This window comes from Falco cherrug, chromosome 3, assembly GCF_023634085.1.
Source record: "Falco cherrug isolate bFalChe1 chromosome 3, bFalChe1.pri, whole genome shotgun sequence".
Classification (NCBI taxonomy): Eukaryota; Metazoa; Chordata; class Aves; order Falconiformes; family Falconidae; genus Falco; species Falco cherrug.
In genome coordinates, this window is record NC_073699.1 from 110,523,117 (window position 1) to 110,543,097 (window position 19,981).

General features: G+C 43.8%; 1 protein-coding gene across 30 annotated transcripts in view; it reads left to right on the forward strand.

Annotated features, from left to right (window-relative positions):
- EIF4G3 (eukaryotic translation initiation factor 4 gamma 3) overlaps positions 1–19,981 on the forward strand; it is a 148,313-nt gene that overhangs the window by 25,868 nt on the left and 102,464 nt on the right. For 29 of the 30 annotated variants that reach the window (XR_008731595.1, XR_008731594.1, XM_055706419.1 and 26 more), the window contains exon 2: positions 17,617–17,692. Coding sequence is in view for 27 of the 30 variants with exons in the window: in XM_055706419.1 (XP_055562394.1) it covers positions 17,617–17,692 (76 nt within the window). In the remaining 3 variants the exon portion in view is untranslated. Of the gene's footprint in view, positions 1–8,887; positions 12,588–17,616; positions 17,693–19,981 lie in introns of those variants that run through there. The other variant, XM_055706418.1, reaches the window with a different exon arrangement.

Sequence of the window (19,981 nt, forward strand, 5' to 3'; positions counted from 1 at the left end):
GAAGAAAGGTGGTGTTATATAAAAATGAAGATGACTGATGAAATAGCTGACCTTGCAAATTACTTTCTCTTGGCAATGGGCTCTTAAAATATGGAGGAACACATAGCAAGATGTATATACAATTACTTCTGATTATATTTAAAATATGAAAAGATGTCATGCTTGATATTTCACTTAATTGAAGAAGCAGCTTTTCCAGCAAACTGACCAAGGTTGGGTGCCTAAGAAACCTTGTACAAATCCACAGGTAGTATGCATGTTTTAGAAGCATTCTGACATGGACATAATTAAAGAAATGTTGAAATTGCATGCATTTTTACTATAAATTATTCTATCATTATCTATATTGTCAATTAATCCATTTAGCGAATGTGTGTGAAAAGTTGTGAACAGCTTAGCTCAGCTTGGACATCTGCACATTTTAATTAGCTGAGATGGTCTCTGAAGAGCTTTGTTAGTTAGCTGTACTTGAATGCTTTTGAATTCTACAGAATCTGTTTTCTTTTTTTTTTCTTAAAGAAAACTCAGTTATCTCTGCAGATTCTTAGTTTTTGCAAAGCCCTTGTCTCCAGGTCCTTAAAAATTCCTTTCTGAAACATAGACTTGACCCAAATGCTTCAGATTAAATGTGAGATTCACCTAGTTTTGAGGTAGCTTTTTTTGCATTCATTGTTGCTAAAGAATTTTTTGCATTCGTTGTTGCTAAAGTCCGGGTGATGTGGGTTGGGTTGGGTTGGGGCGGGTGGGGGTGCAAGCCTGACAGCACCCAACTTCAGTGCCAGTCGCAGAAAGTATCAGCTGATGTTAGAAAACAGGGACAGGATCGCATGTTAATCCAAGGATATGGTTAGTAAAACTGCTGCTGGCAGAATTGGTACCCAAATGCTGCAGGTATTTGTGATTAGCACCTATTTTATTTTTTTTAAAGGGGTATGGGTTTTCAGTCATGGGTGGAAAGTCATAAACCCGTTGCTTTTATTGGATGTTGCAAATAGGACTTTGTTCATACTTGGATGCAAAGCTTATAAATGCTTCTGAATTGCTGTTTCTGTTGCAGTATTTAAGGAATATATTTCAGAAGTATCTGGGGAAATTAAAAGTTAGTTTACTGGTAGTGGGTAGCATAAATGCACTTGAAATGTATTTTCTTTATGCTGCTTTCTGATTCAGTGTAGCTTTTCCTTACTTGAAAAATAAAGGCTCTGTTTGTGCTGTGCAGGTAAGAGTTGACCTCAGAAACTCTTGGCTTATATTAAAACCACTTGGTTGCATGAGTGGTTATTACAGTTTTCAGTTCTTCTGCCATCAAATGACATTATTTGCCAAGAAAAGTCTCAGTGTATTGTAATCTTTTCATCTGCTGTGAAAACGGAGAAGAACGAATAGTGAAATGACTGGGGAGGAATGAGAAGGGCGGGATAGTTTTCATCTTGAAGTATTATGGAAGATTATGGAATATTATGGAATGAGAGCTCTTTATGTGGATAGGGATGCAATAGCTGTTTGAAAGCCACATGTAGTGCTTTGGGCATCCATGAAAAATTGTTTAAAGTTAAATCTGCTTAAAAATCTACATCACTCCCTGGTTTTGCTGTGCAACATGGGGATGCTTTAATTGTTCCTGAATTAAAGAGGCTTTAATATCTCCCCATGAAACAGATAGTCTCCAATGTGGAAGTTCATAACGGTGATCTAAATATCTGTGTGTGTGTGACCTCTCTAGCAAATGGTGTGGTTGCTTGCTACAGGGATGACAGATGCCCAGAAATGCTTCCTGGTGATCTTTGGCCCCAGTTCCTGTAGCTCTGATGGGGAAGGTCCCAGTGTAATCGTCCAACTCTGTCCCAGGAGCTTTGCTGGGAGGCTGCTCGGTGCTGAGAGCAGCCACGCTGTGCCTGAATTGGTGATCCGCCTGTTGGCACTGCGGGATCCTGGGCCCAAAAACTGGTTCCTGCCTCAAGGGACCTCTTCCGTTAATGAAGCCATGGGCCGGGTATCCAAGATAATACACCATATCTTGAATAAATTTAGAACAGACTGCAGCCAGTTTCACAGGCTCTGCTAAATTATTCTTTCTCCAGCTGTGTCAGATAACTTCATGCACCGAATTAGCATGAGTTGGAAACTCCTTTCTGAACAAGGAGTTTTCAGCCTGATGGCCTCCAGGACCAGCATTGCTTCCTTCTTTGAGGACCTTTGTATGAAATTGTCTGAACTAGACAAAAGAGAGGAAGTTGTCTGGGTAGCAGCCCCATCTCTCTGGCATTAGGGGTTATTTTTAAAAGTCTTGTCCCTTGGTCATGTCTTTTTCTCCCCCCCCCCCCCCCCCCCCCCCGTTATATAGGCATATCTATATGTATGCCTATGTCACAGGTGAGCCTGTTAGCAGCTACAGGTTAGGTGCTGTTGATACTGTGTGTAGCAGCTTCTGGGCAGAAGTTTTGGATGGAGAAAGGCTGAATGACAGTCATCTCCTGGTTTACCTCTGCAGGGAGGAGAGAGAGGCCTTCAGCCTTCTGTCTCCAGGTCCGTTAGGTTAAAACCCTCAGAAATTCATGGTCAGGAACTTTATTCAGTTGAGTGCAGATGGCCACCTCCTCCCTTTCCCTCCCTTCTCCTCTGAAGTCCTCAGATGGCTGGAAGTGACTGCCTAGTAGAGGCATGTGCCCTGTAGCTCGTTGTGCCAGCTGGGAATAGCTCGTATATTGAATTGTGAGACCCTTCTGCATAATTTCAATGGTAGATACCTTGATTTTACTTTTTTTCCAGTGTTGGCTGTTGCGTTTTGATTGTCACATCCATTAAAAGATTCACTGTGTGTAAATTAGTGCTCAATGCTGCATTTATTATCACTTTCCTATAAATACTGGTCTGCCAGCGCACTGAACAGGGTAGGGAGCGCTGCATGAATTCATCAGCACCCAAGCTAAACCTTGTCCATGATCTTTCCTCACTCCCTGTCCCCCATGCTAGTAGTCTCCTTTCCCAGAGCGCGTAATCCCTAAACCAGAAAATGGAGAATTTAAAATTCTTCGGCATAGCTGCCTGCAGCTTGGCAGATAATGTAGAGATGCAGCTCGACTCGTGAGTAGCCTTGTCTTATGTTCGAGTTCTGGAGCATCACCACGTAGCCCTCCAACTACATGCCTGCGCAGCTGCATTAATGATCGGCATTAAGGCATCCATGCATCACCACTTGGGTTTTATTGGACATGGTGTTTATAGACGCATCTTTGGTCAAGGGTTTGTGGAAGAACAGCCTGATCCTAAACATCCATCGAGGCTTGGCTTGACTGTAGCAGCTACGTGGTTTTGGTTTTTGTTGGTTTTTTTTTTTTATTATTATTATTATTATTATTTATTTTTTATATAAATGATACTGGGAGTATTTGTAGGGATGTAGTTGCAGGATTTGCACTCACTTGGTAGCCCAGGATGGGGTTATGCTGGTGATGGAAGGGTGCCCTCTCCAAAGCGTGTTTCCAGAAGGGAGGCAAGAACTGGCATGTTCAAGGTGGTATGTAAAACATCTCCTGAAAGATTCAGTGTGTTAATGAACTAATGGCACTGAAATGAATTACTAATTAAAGAATTATAAGACTTCAAATCTGCTAGTACTGTCGAGAAGAAATCTCACACTGTTCAAGGGAAGCCGTGGGAAATCTGTTCTCAGATTGTGTTGCTTTTCCCACTTGTTTCCTTTCTTTTTTGGTAAATGCACGACAAGTTTTGTGTGTCCCTCCTAGGGCTTGCTGCCTTGGAGCTCATATGGTCTTTGTGAGTGTCTGCGTGCGTTCTTGCCCATGTGCTCTGTAAAGGGGCACTCGCTTTCTCCTTCACCTACGCAGACTCCATCCCTCTCAGGAATAAGCTGCATCCTACTAAGATTTACCTCCCTGCTGTCTCATGTGAAGGACAAAAATAATCTTGGAGGATCACAGAGCTGCTTGTGACTTCAGCTGGTGTGAACGTGCCCATTGCTCTGCTTGTTTGCTTTCTCATAGCTTGCAAAATTCGTTTAGGCCCCTCAGGGCTGTTACGTCTGGCTCTGCCGTAGGCTACAGCAGTTTGGCAGAGGCGTGGAAGCAGAGGAGGAGGCATTGAAGAGCGTGGTGCGTACGCAGCTGAACTTCACCCCATGCCCAATTCCTCTACTCTAGTGCAAAAGAGGAGAAGCCACGGAGCAAGATGGAGTATTGTGCCTCAGCTGAGAAAGGCACTGACTTCATAGTGTTGATTTTTGGGTGTCTCGGGTGAAGGCAGGTGCTTTGGTGGATGTAGTTTCATGTTAGGGTTAAAGAGATGTACCTGCAAGCTGCCGCTGAAAGTGTAGGTCTGCCTTCGCTGGCTGGGTCTTCATGCCAGTTCCCTTGTCTGGGATCATGTGAGTGTTCGGTGATGTAAATCAGCTCACAGAATTGACGGAAAACTTCACCCAGCCAAGAAAAAAAACCCCTATTTTTCTGTTGAATCACAGGGCTGAGCTGGGTCTCCAAAGAGTCTCGTGATCGTTAGCCCTTACTGAAGGGAGGTGGCAGAAGTGTGTGGGTGTCTTGGAGTGGCTTGCCACCATTTAGCAGCTGGGCTGGTTTAGGGATCCCAGTAACAGCCCTGTGCTTGTGGCAGGGGCAAGGGAAGCACTGCGCCCTCAGGGAACAATGCTTTTGGTTTTTTCCCCCCCTTTCCCAGGGACATTGTGTCTACTCTGTGACCTGGAATTATTCCCTTTTGCCCCTTTAATTAACAGTGCTGCCTAAAGGTTTCTAAGTGATACTCCAGGAGTGCAAGGGGTAAATCATCCCTTAAACTGCAAGCTTTAGCACCTTTGAAGTCTCTGTTTCTTTCCCCTACCTGTCCACCCAGACGTGAACTGATGGAGGAATTGCTGGATGTAGAACTGGGGCTTTTTCCCTGCTGTTTCTGGTTCTGATCCAGGATTGTCCCCTGTGCAGTGGAAGTGAGGGATGTGAATTGGAAGAGCCATGTGAAACAGCAAGAACCACTCACTTCAGTCACTTGCACAATAAATTTTGCTGCTATAGAGGTGGTGTTTTTCTTGAACAGAGAGATGAGATTTATTTTTTTCTATTGCAAGGGCTGTGTTAAGCAAGGTGAGCTCCCTTGTTCTAGAGGTAGGAAGCTTGCTGGCTGACACTAAAAGCGGTTTTATTTTTCTCAGGGTCACAAAAATAAGTATTTGGGTGACAGAGGAGCTTCAGAGCTGTGTCTCATTTCAGGAAATAGTAGGGGTTTAATAGCCGCGTAAAATCTTCTAATTAAAAGAAGCAGCTGAGCTGTTTAGGCTTGTGAACTGCCACTAAAATGATAATTACTTTGGAGTGTGAGAATGTCTGGAAGAGCTTCTTGATCAGAAGTCCTGAAGGCTTCTCCTGTTTAAATCACGTTCTTGGGTTATCCTAGTGTCTGGAGTAGCTAATCCACAAACTGCTGACCCTCTGGCATTTTGGGGTAGGAGACCTGCTGCCTTCGTGAGAATGTGCAGATGTCTGGATCATCTTGGAGCACAGAAGGTGATTTAGCAGCTGCTGCCAAGCTACGTAAATAATTTTGGGAGAAACCTCACTGTCTGTGGTCAACTAAAAGCTTACTACTTACTCAGTTTGGGTGTTTTTTATGTTTTGTACCTGTAGTTGTAGCTTCCAGATTGTTAATTGACAGTGTGTTCAAGTCTGCCAGTTAGCTGGGACAGCCTCCGAGGGTGACGAGTGCAAATGAAGGATGGCTTTTCTGTAATTGAGAAGGAAAAAAATTAAAAGCTGTTAGTTATTACCTTTTATTTTACCGAGGTCTTTCCATCCCTCATGTTTTAAGCTGATTGAGCTGATGCTTACGGTTCATCTCTTTTCCTTTGTGTGTGTACCTCCTCCTTTTCCAGCCATGTTGAACTTCCATCCTTTGAATAAACCTTCCAAAGCTTGTATGATTTGTAAAACTTTGATGGCTGTCATGCTGTGAATTCAGTTTCTGAAGGTTTAGACTATTACCTTGTCTTTCAAGAACATGATTTCTTAAGGAGGATCTGCTTGCATTCTCATTTGGGAGTGCTAAATATATATATATATATATTTGGAAAAACATTTTATGCTGCGGTTTAAAGTTGGAATAATATTTAGGATCGCTATGTTATGTTTAGGTCATCTCAGCAGCTGCCTCTGGAGTTAATACATCCCTGCAGCTTACGTCATGTGCCAGTGGTGTGCTTCAGGAAACTACAGCAAGAGCATTTTATGGTGCAGCCTCCCCATCTCTCTGTTCCTGCTTGGTCCTGTGCTTGAGGCTAACACAGTTGTCGGCATGGCTGGGTGGCAAACAAAGTCGGGAAGAAAAGGTTCATTTTAATTGAAATCTGCTCCCCGGTCTGGTTGACTGAGCAGCGGTGAATGGGCTCACACTGGCACGGGGCAAGCGACTGAGAGAGGCCAGGACCACCACCTCTTTGGCAGTGCCGCTGCCGGATGACAGCTTAATACCATGTCTCTTATTGTGTCCTTCTGCCTGCAGGCACCTGCTATTTGGATTACATGTTCATGGCAGTAATTTTGCGTTGATGCCACCTGACTTGTTGTAGATGCTATCTGTGACTTCCTTCGCCCCAAGGAGCCCGGAGAGCCGGCTTGCCTGTCCTCTTTCAGGTTAGGAACTCGCTCGGAATAGCTCTGAGAGCATCCAGCCGCCTGAGTTGCTTTCTTTCCAAATCAGTTCCTCCCCGTTAGTGCTGGATTTGGATTTTGAAAAGGCAAAATAAAAAGTTTGAGAGGAACTACTGAGCGTCAGGAGGTGAGTATTGAGCCTTCAGGTATGGAGTGGCTGTGTTGTAGGGACAGGACAATTTAAAAGTTGATTTCCTTACCCATCCTCATCCTGGTATTCTTCTGGTAACCTCAGCGGTTTCTTGACCCTCAGATCTTTTGCAGTTGTGGGGCCTCCTAGACAGCTGGAAATGAGTTCCCCGTGCATGTAGCCCCATTTTTGGATAGCAGGGTGACATACATCTTACCCGGGTCACAACTGATGTGATTTATTCCCAGCATGTGGCTGGGGGCATGCAGCTCCTGCTGAAACAGCACCAGGGAGATGCGGGTTCACTTCCTCCCATTTTTATATGTGTACAAATCATCTATAAAGGTGTGTATACACATTGTAGGATGCTTACAGATGCACTCTGACTGCTATGACTATGTGTATTGATCAGATCGTACGTGTTTTAAGAAATAAGGAAATGACGTCTTGGTGTAGATCTTCTGAGGATGGCAAACAAAAATCCAGGTTTGCCTTTCATATACAGATGTAAAGAGGCAGCACCATCTAAACCCATCATTCCCATGCCTTGCACTCTATACTTGGTTGGAAAGCAAAGGAAAGCTTAATAATTGATTAGAGCAGCACAGCCCTGGCAGAGAAGATCTGTAGCAATTTCATGTAATATTAAGAGATAGTTAGCCCAGTACCGCATGGCATGAGCCCAACTTCCTGGCATCGCCCTGCTGGGGACTTCTGGGTTTCGTTTTTGATGCCAAGCCACTCAAAGCTGACTGGGTGTACACAGTGGTGGCGTAACACATCTCTGCTCCTGATGGACTTGGTGTGTTTTGGAGTGCAGGCTTCATTTGTCATCTCCCCTTGGGCTGTTGGCCCACGATGTTCCTCTGACTTCCAGCAGACTCTCCAGAGCTCAGCCAGTGTTTGTGCTGGTCACCAAGGCTCACCCTGTTGAGCCTTTTCCTCCACCTTAATATTCTGGGCTCTTTATAAGGTCCCTCAACTGGGGTTGTGGCTGGAGGACCATGAAAAATCACTCTGAGCAGTAGGAGCGGTGGCCGAGCAGGGCAGGATGGTTGAAAAGTAACGGGGCTCTTTCAAGTTCCTGAGCGTAGCCTGTTTTCTGCAGCGTAATGGGAGTTTTGATTACCATGGAGAAGTACAATCATAAATAACCCTCCTAAAATTAAATGGAATTTTAAGGCTACATTGGCATATTCCCCCTGATGCCGTTGCCTCTCTGGAGAGGTAGTGCCATGAGTTTCCAGCTGAAGGGAGCTGATGAAATCTGTTGACTTTTTCGTCTATTGGAAGAGTCCGTATATTGTAAGGGTAAAATATGAATTTATAATCTATGGAAGTGGCTGATGTTTTAGCTTAATAGTCCCTTTCCTCCATAAAACAAGTCAGCTAGCGAGAAGTTTTCTGTAGCTGAGCAAGAGATGCTTTCTGGGCACGTTGTTCACCTTGCGTTACCTGTTACCTGAGCTGGCACAGACATGATCCAGGGTGCCTTTGTGTTCAGTTTCGGGTTTTTTTTCTTCCTTTAATTACTAATATTTTGCAGCTTGGTCCAAACTTGGATTTAACCTTATTCAGGCTGTGCTTTGAAAACCCCCTTCCTGGAGATGCTGCGGTTAAAAATACACGTAGGACAAAGTTCACAGTTACAAAAATATTCAGTCCATCACTTCCAGCCCCGTCCCCCCGCCCACGAACACCACGCTTCAAGGAAAATCCCAGCAGGATTAGTGGGGTTTAGATACAGTTGCTTCCACCCTGAACAACCTTTCCAGGTCTAAGCTGAAAATAGACAATTTGCATTGATGCTGGGGCTGCAGTCGAAGAAGACAGAGATGAAGTAACAAAATCAGGTTGCCCTTAGAAACACATTCATATTGGGCAAAATAATTGATTGGGTTTTTGTCGCATTTGCACTGATCTAGTGTACTGGCTGACAGCTCCCCTGATAAACTCACTCCTGACGGCTTGCAGGCTGAATGAAATGCATCAGGGTGAGGTGAGGTCTGGGGATGATTACGTGCTGGTGAGCTGTCTCCAGTTCCTTTTAATTTAGAGATGCAAAACTGAGCCTGAAAGTAATGAGCTCTAGATAATTAGGTGCTTGTCTGCAGGTGTAACTATTGCAGCTGCCTACAGCTGGTGCTCTTAATATTGCTGATTTTTATTTGAAAGCATTATGAGATGCTGGAAATACAGTTAATTTGCAACAAAGAGGGTTTTTTTCTGTTATCTTCCCCTCTAACCCCCACTTTCCTTTGGTGTTCTCGTTTGTGTTGGCTGTGAGACGTATGACACGTGGACCGAAGACTAAAAGGAAATGATGGTGATAAGTAACAAAGTGTTGTATTACACAGCGATGATGTCTGGTACGCGTCATAGATTGACGAAGGGCCTGATCTAGTTTATCATCATTAATGATTAACCAGGTGGGAAATAGTATCTTGAATGCCTGCCTTGGTATTAAACAGGTTGTGAAGGAATTTCTGGTGCAAAGAATGCAGCGCAATTTGTTACCTGCACATCAGGGGGGTCAATGAGGAGGAAAAACATGTTGCAGAGTGGATGTATGTAGGAAGAAAGACTTTGGAAATAGATGTTTTGTGGAATGGATATTAGAAAAAAATATTAAGTTGGAGGATTTGGAGATGTGCATATGCTTGGGTATAAATAGAACTTGCACTGTGAATGTGGCCGCTGCAGTGCAGCTTTAGCACGTTCAGTCAGGAAGAAGCACTAGGTTATGCAGCAGGTATTTATGGTGTGCCACGCTGGAGTTCGGCAGTGCAATCGGACGTGTAAACGCATCTGCAGATACAGAGCAGCGTTCATCAGAGCACCTCTGAAATGTGTCAGGATTTGCTCACGAAGGGAGAGGAGGAGGAATCTGAATTGCTGGAGGATGCTAGATCCCAGCAGCAGCGATGCTGGGGGAAGGAGAGGCAAATCGCGCTTTTCAGTAAGCATTTGAAGGTCACATTTTCCTTTCAAGCTGCGATTTTCAGAGGAGCCTTGGAAATTTGTCTTCTCAATGGCTGTCAGGTTCACTGGGGTTTGTGTGCCCCTTCCCTTTTGAAAGCTCTCGCTGCTGCCCTGTTCCTATTCAGTGGAGTGCAAACGCAGATTGGGTGACATTATGTGGCAGACAGCAGGGAAAGCAAGTGTTTGGGATTATTTGGAAGCTGGTACTGAGATTAATGATACGTAATTGGGTAAAAAGCTCAAGATGAATTTCAAGAGAAGTTTTATTTTGGGGAGAGTATTTGTTTTAGAGTATAGCGTAAGCTAGGATAAGTAGCAAAAGCCTCACTGCTTGTAACATTTGGATCCGGATAGAGCTTGGGAGATGATGCTTTAAGGGGGAGCACTTAAATGGCAGAGGGATGGACAAGCCTTATCACTTTCAGTTATCATCAAATAGTTCAAACGGGGAGCAAGAAAGAGTTCTGCCATTGGTAATTTAGAACGAGGCGATTGCAGTTCATAAGGAGCCAGTGAGACTGCGTGAAACATTAATGATATTTATGTAGGTGTATTTCTGGTACAAAAGCAAAAGATAAAGACTTTATTTAAGGTATTTGTTACAAGCATAAAATAGCCCATAAATGAGGACTTACAGAAAATTTGGTGTTACCATTTAATACGCAAAATAACATGAAGGATTAAAAAGGTGGTGTGCACAAACACTTCATTGATCCGCTTAAAATTTGTATGTTTGATAAATGGCAATTTGGTTGTGAACATTGACTACACATGTTGCAGTAGGGAGCTTTATATTAGGCCATAAAATGTTGAAACAGGCTTCATAATGGCTTTTGCCATAAGAACCTTCTGGATATTAGTCATTACAGAAGGTGGTGAATCTTGGGAGTATGGTTTGCATCTGTTCACAGGAATAGGGGCATGACGACAGAATCATAGAATCGTTTCGGTCAGAAAAGACCTTTAAGGTGATGTACTGTGCTGTTACGTAGCTTGATAATTTTAAACCATAAACCTCACTTTTGCCACTGCACAAACAGTTTTGATTGTGTTCCTTTGTTTTTAAAGCATTTGACTAGGCAGAACTAGTCCTTAATATCAGAGTTAAGTATTGGTGTAAAGCTGACATGGCCTTTTCACGAATTCTTCACCTGCAGCTCTTAACTTTGACTGTATATCTGAGTGCTTGTGCCAGCACAAATTTGTATTTATTTTTCCCCTGCTATAATAAAGTAAGTGCCAAACATTGAAACAACAAATCCCCCATTTGGTTTTGACCTGTGATACAGTCAGGGCTCTGAACCGTATTTCATTTTGACATCTCATCACATTGCACAAGACCAGTTGCATCCGTCTAAGAAAACTAAAATAAAAACACTGTTTCAGTGCAGAGGAGCAGCTCATTCCTTTGAGGTTTGACCGAAAGGCACGGCCCCCTTGTCAGGAGTCTACTAGCAAAAAAACCCCCTGAACAAACAGATAAGAACAACCCCAAACCCACCCTAAAATGAAAGAAGATCTCTGTAACGCTGGGAGATGTTACGTGTCTGGGCGCCGTGCGGTTGCTGGGGCTGGGTTATGCTGTCGGATATCGGCAGTGGAAGGGTTAGAGAGGGCTGAGCAGCAGCTTGGCATTTTATTAGGTAGTTCTGAAGCCTTTAAATGTTTTCCAAAGTCCTTGAATTATGTTGGTCTTGATTTTTGTAATATTAATTATCTCTTTCTCTTATTAGCGAGAACTGCTTGGCTATGAAGGGTGTAAGGGGCTGGATTCCTGTAAGACAGTTGAAAAAGTGGAGATGATGGGGATGCTGGGGAAAACAGACGTGTGCCTCTGTAATTAAGGGCTTGATTTTGCGTATACACAGCGGGATTGAATTATGGTCACATGGGCAACATTAATCCTGCCTTTTCCTAAGTTCGGAGTTGTTTGCTTTGTAACTTGACTTTTTCTTTCTTGGATGAAGTTTGGCTGTAGTATTTCAACATGGAGAGAGTGCATGGCACTGTTTTGATCTCATGTATTTATTTTTTTTTTCCCCATGTGACACGTCACTTGGTGGAGTTTGGCTTTGGTGGGGTTTTTTGTGTGTTTTTTTGTTTTGGTTTGTTTGTTTTTAAAGGCTTGTAGTTTGTTTTTACCAGCTTTCCTTCCTCTGGCTTCTGAAACATGGCCTGTCAAAAGAGGAATTTATTGTGAAGGGAAAATTGATTCACGAAGTACTTGCTAAATAAACGGGTTCGTGGTAGTGCGCGTTGCTGTGTTTGGGGGTAGCGAGAGGAAAGCCGAGGGAAACGAGTTGCAAAATTTCTTGCTGAGGAGTTTGTGCTGTGATTTAATTCTCCTTCGAAGCTTTCCAAGCCCTTCGTACATTGCAATGCAGATTTCTAAATCTACAACATGCTGTAGGCGAGCTTTTTACCTTACGTGTTCTTTTGTAAGCCTGGTTTGATTTTTGTCCTATATAAACTCGCTAAGAGGGGCATGATGCGACCTCCTGTCCCTCCTCCACTGCATGCACAGCAGGAAAAGTCAGGAAGCAGAGGGATTTCCGCAACATGGAAGCGCTTGGGTACAAAACCCCCTGCAAGGTATCACTAAGACCCTCATTGCACTATCTCTTTAAGACCACAAGCGCACTGTGAGAGCTCTGCTTGCGAGGGTGAGAGGCAGGCAGAAGCTAAGAAGTCATCCCCGGATGGCACGGATGCGGCCGTGGGCTTTGCTGCTGCCAGATGGGGGGAAGAGACCGGGTGCTTGAGCCGGCTTGCTAACGAAACGCTCCGGGAGCCTCGCCTGCCAGGTAGGATCGAGCGTGCCAAACAAAAGGCTTCACCCAGTGAATGGAGAATGGCAGAGCTGCAAAGGATGGGGAGATGCTGGGGAAGTTTCAGCAAGCTGCTGCGACTGGCGTAGCTTTTCCATTTTAACCTTTTAAGCGAGCCCTTGTGGTTTCCGAACCTGCTAAATTAGGTGCTTCTGCTGTTAGGATGTTCACCTCCTGCGTTTTAATTGCATGTTAAATAGAGAAGAGGCTACAGAGGAGAAACACACTCTTTTAACAGTTTTCTGCCATCAGATACCTCCCTACTCCGAGTGTTTTTAAAAATGCCTTGCACCAAAAAGCTGAAAGAGGTGCTGGAGTTTGATGTGATTTCCTGCCCTTCTGTAATCTTGCTTGATGGTTTTATCTTGTATTTTTTTCAGTTGTTTAATACACAATTTCAGTGCAAGCGTGGACGTGCATCAGGATTATATAACCCCAGGGATAGCTGGTGGGAGACTCGCTCCCATTTCTGTGCAGGGATAAAAATCATTAGTTCTGGAACGTTTTCTGTGTAACGTGTTTGCATACGCGCCCTTGGGTACCTGCAGATATTTTTATTCACGTGAGAAGGTGCTTACCCGTTACTGTCAGCTGAAAGTGAGGAGGGAGGCAGTCTGTGCATGCTCAGGATAAAATGGTTGCTAGTTGCTGAAAATGAGCTTAGGTGAGAAGCAGCATTCAAGGGAGAATGAATCCATTTTGGAAGAAAGTGTAGTAGTGTTTTTTTCTTTCCCCCCCCAATCCTGGAAACAGGAACAGAGCAGAAAAGCCAGTACAAATTCTTGCTGTAAGAGCTTATTTTACTGCATGTTTTCAGGTTGCTCGTTGCTGTAAAAGCACACCAAAAAATCTCGCAGTATTTCAGTTTTGTAGCATGATTAGAACAAGCAGACAAATGCGATACAAGTGGGAGATTTCTGCAAGAAATTCCTCCTGACTTTTATTTAAGTCTGCATTTGTCATGCTGCTGAACGCTGCAGCTGGTGGGCAGCTCTGGTCTGGATTTTTTTTTTTTTTTTCTTTAATCACTTTACAGAGAAGTGTTCTCCCTCTCCTCAGAGCGTGGCTATGGCTGTCTAATTAAAAGATACCCTCCTCCTTTTAGAGGGAGGCTTTTGGTTTCGAGAAAAATTCGGTTTCGTTTCCAGCCGGCATTACTATCTTTGCCTGTCTTCTCCCACTGGGTCTTTAATAGCTCCTGAAATTCCCCAGCCTTGTAATCACTGCTGCAGCCAGATGGGGACTAGGTGGAACTCCCATTGCATCTGTGCCTGCTTTTATTAATCTCCCAGAAGTATCTCACTTACGTGGATTTTTAAATATATATTTCATGAGTTAATGAGCCCTAAACAGCCACAAAGAGAATCCAGAGTCAGTGCTACCCGCTGGCTGCCGTCCTTCTGGTTTTTGACGTGATGCTGATGGAGAGCTGTAAAGAGTCGTTCAGCCCAACACAAGCGTGACAAGCGGAGACTGTCGTTCCACTTGCTAACCTGCTGGTTGCAGATGTGATTTAAGAGGTTCCCCTCGCTCCTGCTCTTCTGTTTCGTCGCCCGCCCTGTCTTTTCTCGCTGTGGTAATGGAAGGATCCCTGAAAATGGTGTGAGGTTTGGGGTTAGCTTTGCTTTACCCACCCCCACCCCTCTCCCTTCCCACCCTCCCGGATCGTTTCAGAGCATGGCTGCACAAACAGTTGAATCAGTGCGGCTGAAGAGGGTGACGGGTGACGTGGGTGGCAAGGATGGAGGAGGAGGAGGGAGGGCACAGGATCCTCCTGAATTGGAGCTCAGCATGCCAGAATAGTAACATGAAAGAGCTGCCTGAATTATTCAGCATATCCTCGTTTTCTTTGCGCTGTGGTTAATTAAGCGCTGCAGTTGAGCCGGGCTGGGTTATGCTTTAACTCTTAAACTTTACTGTGTGATGAGGGCAGTGTTGGTGTGGTCGGTGTCGCATCTCAGGTTGTACAGCTCTGGATGGTATCAGAATTTCTGTGTAGTGAAAGAAGAGGAGTGCCCGGAGGGTGGTTTGCTGTCGGCGTGGATGAGACCATGCTCTGGATGAGGTTTCGCTTCCCACCTGCCGGCCATGACCCATTCGTGTCCCATGGCGGAGTCGCTTGTGCTGTCACTTTTAACCCACTTCTAGGAAAAAGAGCCTCGTTAGCAAGCATCTGCTGATGAACTTTTGCATTTGCCTTGGCTCACTTCTGAAATAACAGCAACTGTTACCCCTGATGGGCTCCTTTGGCGGATGGAAGGGGAGGGAAGGTAGGCACTTCTGCTGGGGAGCGGGAGCGAGCTCCGGGAGGAATGCAGGGAAGCTAGATTTGAAAGTAAATTGAATATTTGGGGTAGATGCTTTTTGCCTCAATATTGTAGATGCCAGAATTTAGATGTTGGAAATAGTCACTTTCTCCAGCCATTACATCTCATTAAGACTTACTGGAATTTAAGAAATGTTGGTCCCTATCAGTCTGGTGTGCAGGTCAAGTCCTTTGGCAAAAAGGACTTAAAAGGTTTATTTTTAATCTGGTGAGAGTCATCACTTCCTGGAAGCGATTTTAAACAGCATCCCCAAACTCTGAAAATTCATCTGAACTGCTCACTCCTTTAGGCAGCTGTTCTTGGGTGTAAAAAAAAAAAAAAAAAAAAAAAAAAAAAAAAGGTTACTCTGCTCAAAGAAGATTATTTCCTCCTGGCTTATATAAGTTCTAAAATAAGAAAATAAATCCCAACCTTCTTGAGGATGAAACAGTTTTTCCAAACTCAGGAATGATCCCTTTTGAAGCAGCAATTGCATCAATTAATCGTCAAAAACTGCCTCAATAGTTGAAATCTCAGCTGTGACAAAAAGGGTGGCAGCTTAAAACCTTGCCTCTGTCCATCTTTCTTTATCAGACGATGGTTATGGGTGTGAGGGTAGGGTGCTATGGCAGTGGCATGCTGAAAATTAGTGAGTTTTCATTCTGCCTTGCAGTGTGGTTCTCGTCCTCCTCTCCCAAATTCTGGCTTTTTGTTGGTGTTATCCAAAATTCAGGAATGAATACAAGATCCTCTTGATGAAGGGTGGGAGCAGCGCCTCAGCTCTGTTGAAGTCTGTGGCAAATTTTCCCATTGTTTTGCTGGAGTCAGGCTTTTTACGTGTAATTTTGTTGTTGAAAACCTCCTTCTTTTATCAAATGATACCACTTATGCATGAGTTGGCAAGTCTGCAAATTGAAGGCAAGCCTTAGACCCTGCAAATAAATTTTTGCACTCCTTTAATAAAAAAAAAAAAAAAAAAGAGAGAGAGATGTAGGCAGAGTGAGCACCATCTTGGGAACCAGCAGTGCTAGATCCTCATCTCACTTCTCTCAGTCTGGAGCTGATCGCAGGTGTCCTGTTTTACACCTGCCATGCTTTAACAGGGACATTACTTACGTGCAGAGGTGTTGTAAAGGTCACTGTCGGTCTTTTCCATGCATAATCCTATAATGCAGGGGCTTTATTGTGCCTGGCATTCAAACACTGAATATATAACAAAATTGGAAGTTTTTAGAACAATTTCTTAGCCTGCTTGGTGAGGGTGGTGGACCTTTTTAGTGATGCGTTGAGAACCAAAATAGTGCACTATTGTAAATTTGTTTCTGCTCTGCCTTAGCACTGAGATCTGGCTGCGGTGTGCTGCAGACAGTCGACCGATACCGAGCAGGTCGCATCTGAACAACCCTTACTTCAACCTGTCAAATTTTGTCCATTTTAAGGGAGGGGAACAGGGTTTCAGAGCTGGGATCGCTGTCGAGCCCTGTCGCCGCTGGCAGCGTCTCTCCTGCCGCTGTGATGTTGGTTCCTGCGGAGGTTTGGGCAGCAGCAGTGTTTCTTTGGAGATCAAACTCGTACTGCAAAGGGAGGACTCTTGAGAGACTCAAACTAGTCCTAGATTTGAAATTCAACTTATGAGTGGGTTTTTTTCCTCGTTGAAACAAAACCCAAGGAGCGTTTTTGTGATTTTTGTTTTATTTTTTTAAGTGTCTGCCCTGACATTAACACAGGAGGTTTGCGTTGCTGGCTTGTGCGCCAGGAACTTCATCAATCAGGCTGCTCTCGTTTTCCAAGAGGCTTTGACGTATAAAATGTAAACAGCAAAAAGGTGAGATCTGAATATGGCATTTAGTGGGAAGGTTTTCAGCAAGTTAAGCGTGTCTTTTATGAGAGTGGGCATCTGATACTGCATAGATGTATGCTGGACCTAAGGCCACAAGGCGTTAGCTAAGTCAGGCGGCTTTTTTATTTTACATACCTGCATCCCTTTGTTTTATTCCACAAGTAGAACGGATTCTAGCTTGTTTGTTTCTTGCATAAAGTCATGTGTCCCCCATCCCTGTCCCCCCCCTGGATTCCCGCAATACCTTTCCAATTTAAGAAAACTGTTGCAGTTTGCCTTTAAGTAACCCTGCAGCAGATGATCGAAACTTCGAATTTATCTGACAGCCCTTTTTAGAAGCAGTTTTGGTGGGTGGATGAGGAAAGGAGTTACTGGTTGAAGAGAGGCAAACAAGGAAACAATTATAACATGATTCCTGCATGGTTAGCAAAACAGGCGCTGCCTTTGTCAGAAAATGCCCTGCTGATCAGCAGGGTTTGTTGCTGAATGCAAAAGGCTTGTGGGTTTTGGGTTTTTTCCCTTACTCTTTAAAAAAAAAAAAAAAAAAAAAAAGAGAGAGAGAGGTGGGGGATTCTCTTGTCAGGACCAAGGTTTTGTAGATTGTTCGGCGATCTGTTTGCTTTCGGTGCTCTATTTGTCGGTGACGTCTGCCTTTTGAAGCCACACTTTGCTCCTCTTTTGGAAAACCTTGGAAGGATTGTAGCTGCCTGGTTGCCTGTGAGTTCCTTGGAGATGTTTGTGTGTCTGCCCGAGCGTGGAAGGTGACCGGCTACACTGCTTGCCAGCGCAGTCACTGTGTGTATCACCGGGAACACGCGTATTCCTTCGACGTTGCTTTCCTTAACTTTATGTGTTGCAGAATCCCCCGAGGTCCTGTTCAGCAGCCCCTCGAGGATCGGATCTTCACTCCGACCGTCTCCGCTGTGTACAGCACTGTGAGTATCTGGCGGGTGCTGCTGTGGTCACATTGCTTTTATTAAGTTTTATTTAGTAGATACAAAAGCGGGTTTTCCTAACAGAGCTTCACCTGAGCGCAAATGTGACTGGCCTGTTTCCAGTCCCTTGGCTCCATCTCTTTCCTGCCCTCCTGCACCTTGAAGACGGGCTTGTTGGAGTGTATTAGTGGCTGCCCGTTTCTAATAGTTTCTTATCGGAAAAATAATCAAGGAAGATTTGTTTTTCATGTGAAACGTTCCATTACACAGACAATGAAATGTTTTGAAAGTAGATTGAATATTCGGGATAGGTGCTTTTGGCTCAGTATCCTATGTGTTTGTTTGTGAAGCTTGATTATCATGGAAATTTAGCTTAGAAACATAGCAACATTTATTTGTGAACATATGATACTGTTTTCCTTTCATGCGATTCTTTTTTTTTTTTTCAAATAGTAATAGCTGGAAGCCCAGTGTTATTTATAAGCTTTGCTAAATCAGCACAGCCCTGGGAAAGTAATATTTTGCTTTTCTGGTGGGATAGTGCAAATATTATTAATGCCAAAAAACCTGCTTTTAAGCTGCTCTTTTAATTATTTGGAAACAGGAAGAAAAGCTGTAGATGGGAGAAACTCACTGTATTTTATGCGGTAACGTAAGCTGCTTATAGAAAAACGTAAGCTGCTGTACAGGGTTTTCTCCTTCCTCCTGTTTGCTTGAGTAACTGGCGAAGGGGTTATCCGCTCCTCTTCTTCGTCGTGCGGAGTCCGCGTCTGGAGCATCTTTTGCCTCTTCCTTTTTTTTTGGGTCGTAGAGAAGAGTGTTGTGATCACCTCTTCTACCAGAGGGACTGCTGCCAAGAGATGCAGAACCGGGCTTTGTGCAGGATTAAGTGCAGAAGTGCTGTCCAGTCCCCATTGATCCCAGGAAGGCAGAGACTTGGGTGGTAGCTGCAGTAGCAGAAGGACTCAGGTCTGACCGTGGATGATGGTCTGGTGGGCAGCTGGCGGTGGGTTGCCATCCAGGGGGGGTCAGAAAGGTGGGGGTACAGCTCTTGGCGAGGCGTTAAGATTTCAAGGTTTGTGGCTTTGACAGCAGTGGATTGACAGACTTGAGCAGTGGAGACTGTTTTTTTTATTTTTTGCTAGCTCTGTCCTCAATATTATATACATACATATGTGTGTATATCCATATGTATGTATGCAAAAAGTCAAAACCAAAGGAACATAAGTGTACAAACAGTTGTAGTAAATAATTCAGTTTATATTATCCTCTATATACCCCATACGACACTTAAAAACCACTTTAAAAATGTCTGAATTCCTTTTGGGGGAAAGAGGTTATTTTTTTCAGTTCTTTCTTCCAAAGACATAATTCTGATGCCTGTGGGAAAACGACTGTGAAAATTTAAATTAATGTAAAATATAAAAGTAACTGTGAAGAATGACCTAAAAGAGCTTTTCTGTGTGGAAAAATATCGCTCCTTGGTATGTTACAGGAATAGAAGCCAGTGCCGTGAGTATCTCTGTTCTAGGCTTTAAGAATACACAAGTTTCAAAGAAAATTTCATGTTTTAGGGAGAGAAATTTCTCAGCTAGGTTCCTTTTGGGCTTCTGTTTGAAGCCTTGACAGACAGAGTAAGTTCTAGCAAAAATGAATTAGGATGGAAGAGGCACATGATCGGAGGTCCTGGACAAATTCATTCATCAAAGGTCTCTGCAACTAATTACATGAGTAACATGTAGGTCGTGTATTTAAGGTCTGAGTTTGCAACAAATAGGTCTTTTTTTTTTCTTTTTAGTTTATTGTTTTTATACATAGTTTGTCTAGTTTTTACAAAAATCACGTAACACAAAGGTATGGAAGAGCACCATCTTCAGCAGCCGAGGACAGCTTTTTCACTTCCATGTTTTATTTGCTCAGTCATCCTGTTTGGGTTTCCACACGGATTACACATCGCAGTTTTCCAATACGTGGATTTTGGCGGAGGACAGCTGGTTTAGGAAGAGGTCTGTGGTCTTGACGCTACCATGCGGTGACTCTGAGCTGCCTCGGTGGTTTCCCTGAAGTCGTAGTACGCCATGCATGTAGTGGGAAGACAAATCATTTGAGATACGGGCAACCCACAGATAAAACCACTATTTTTAGTTAGATAAAGATGAAAAAAAAAACAACGGAGTTATCCTTTCCATGCTTTTCCACATGCATTATCAGGACCTCAATTGCACATTCCTGGGCTCTTTTTTTTTTTTTTTTTTTTTCCCCTGAGAACTATGTGCTGCTTGCTGAAAA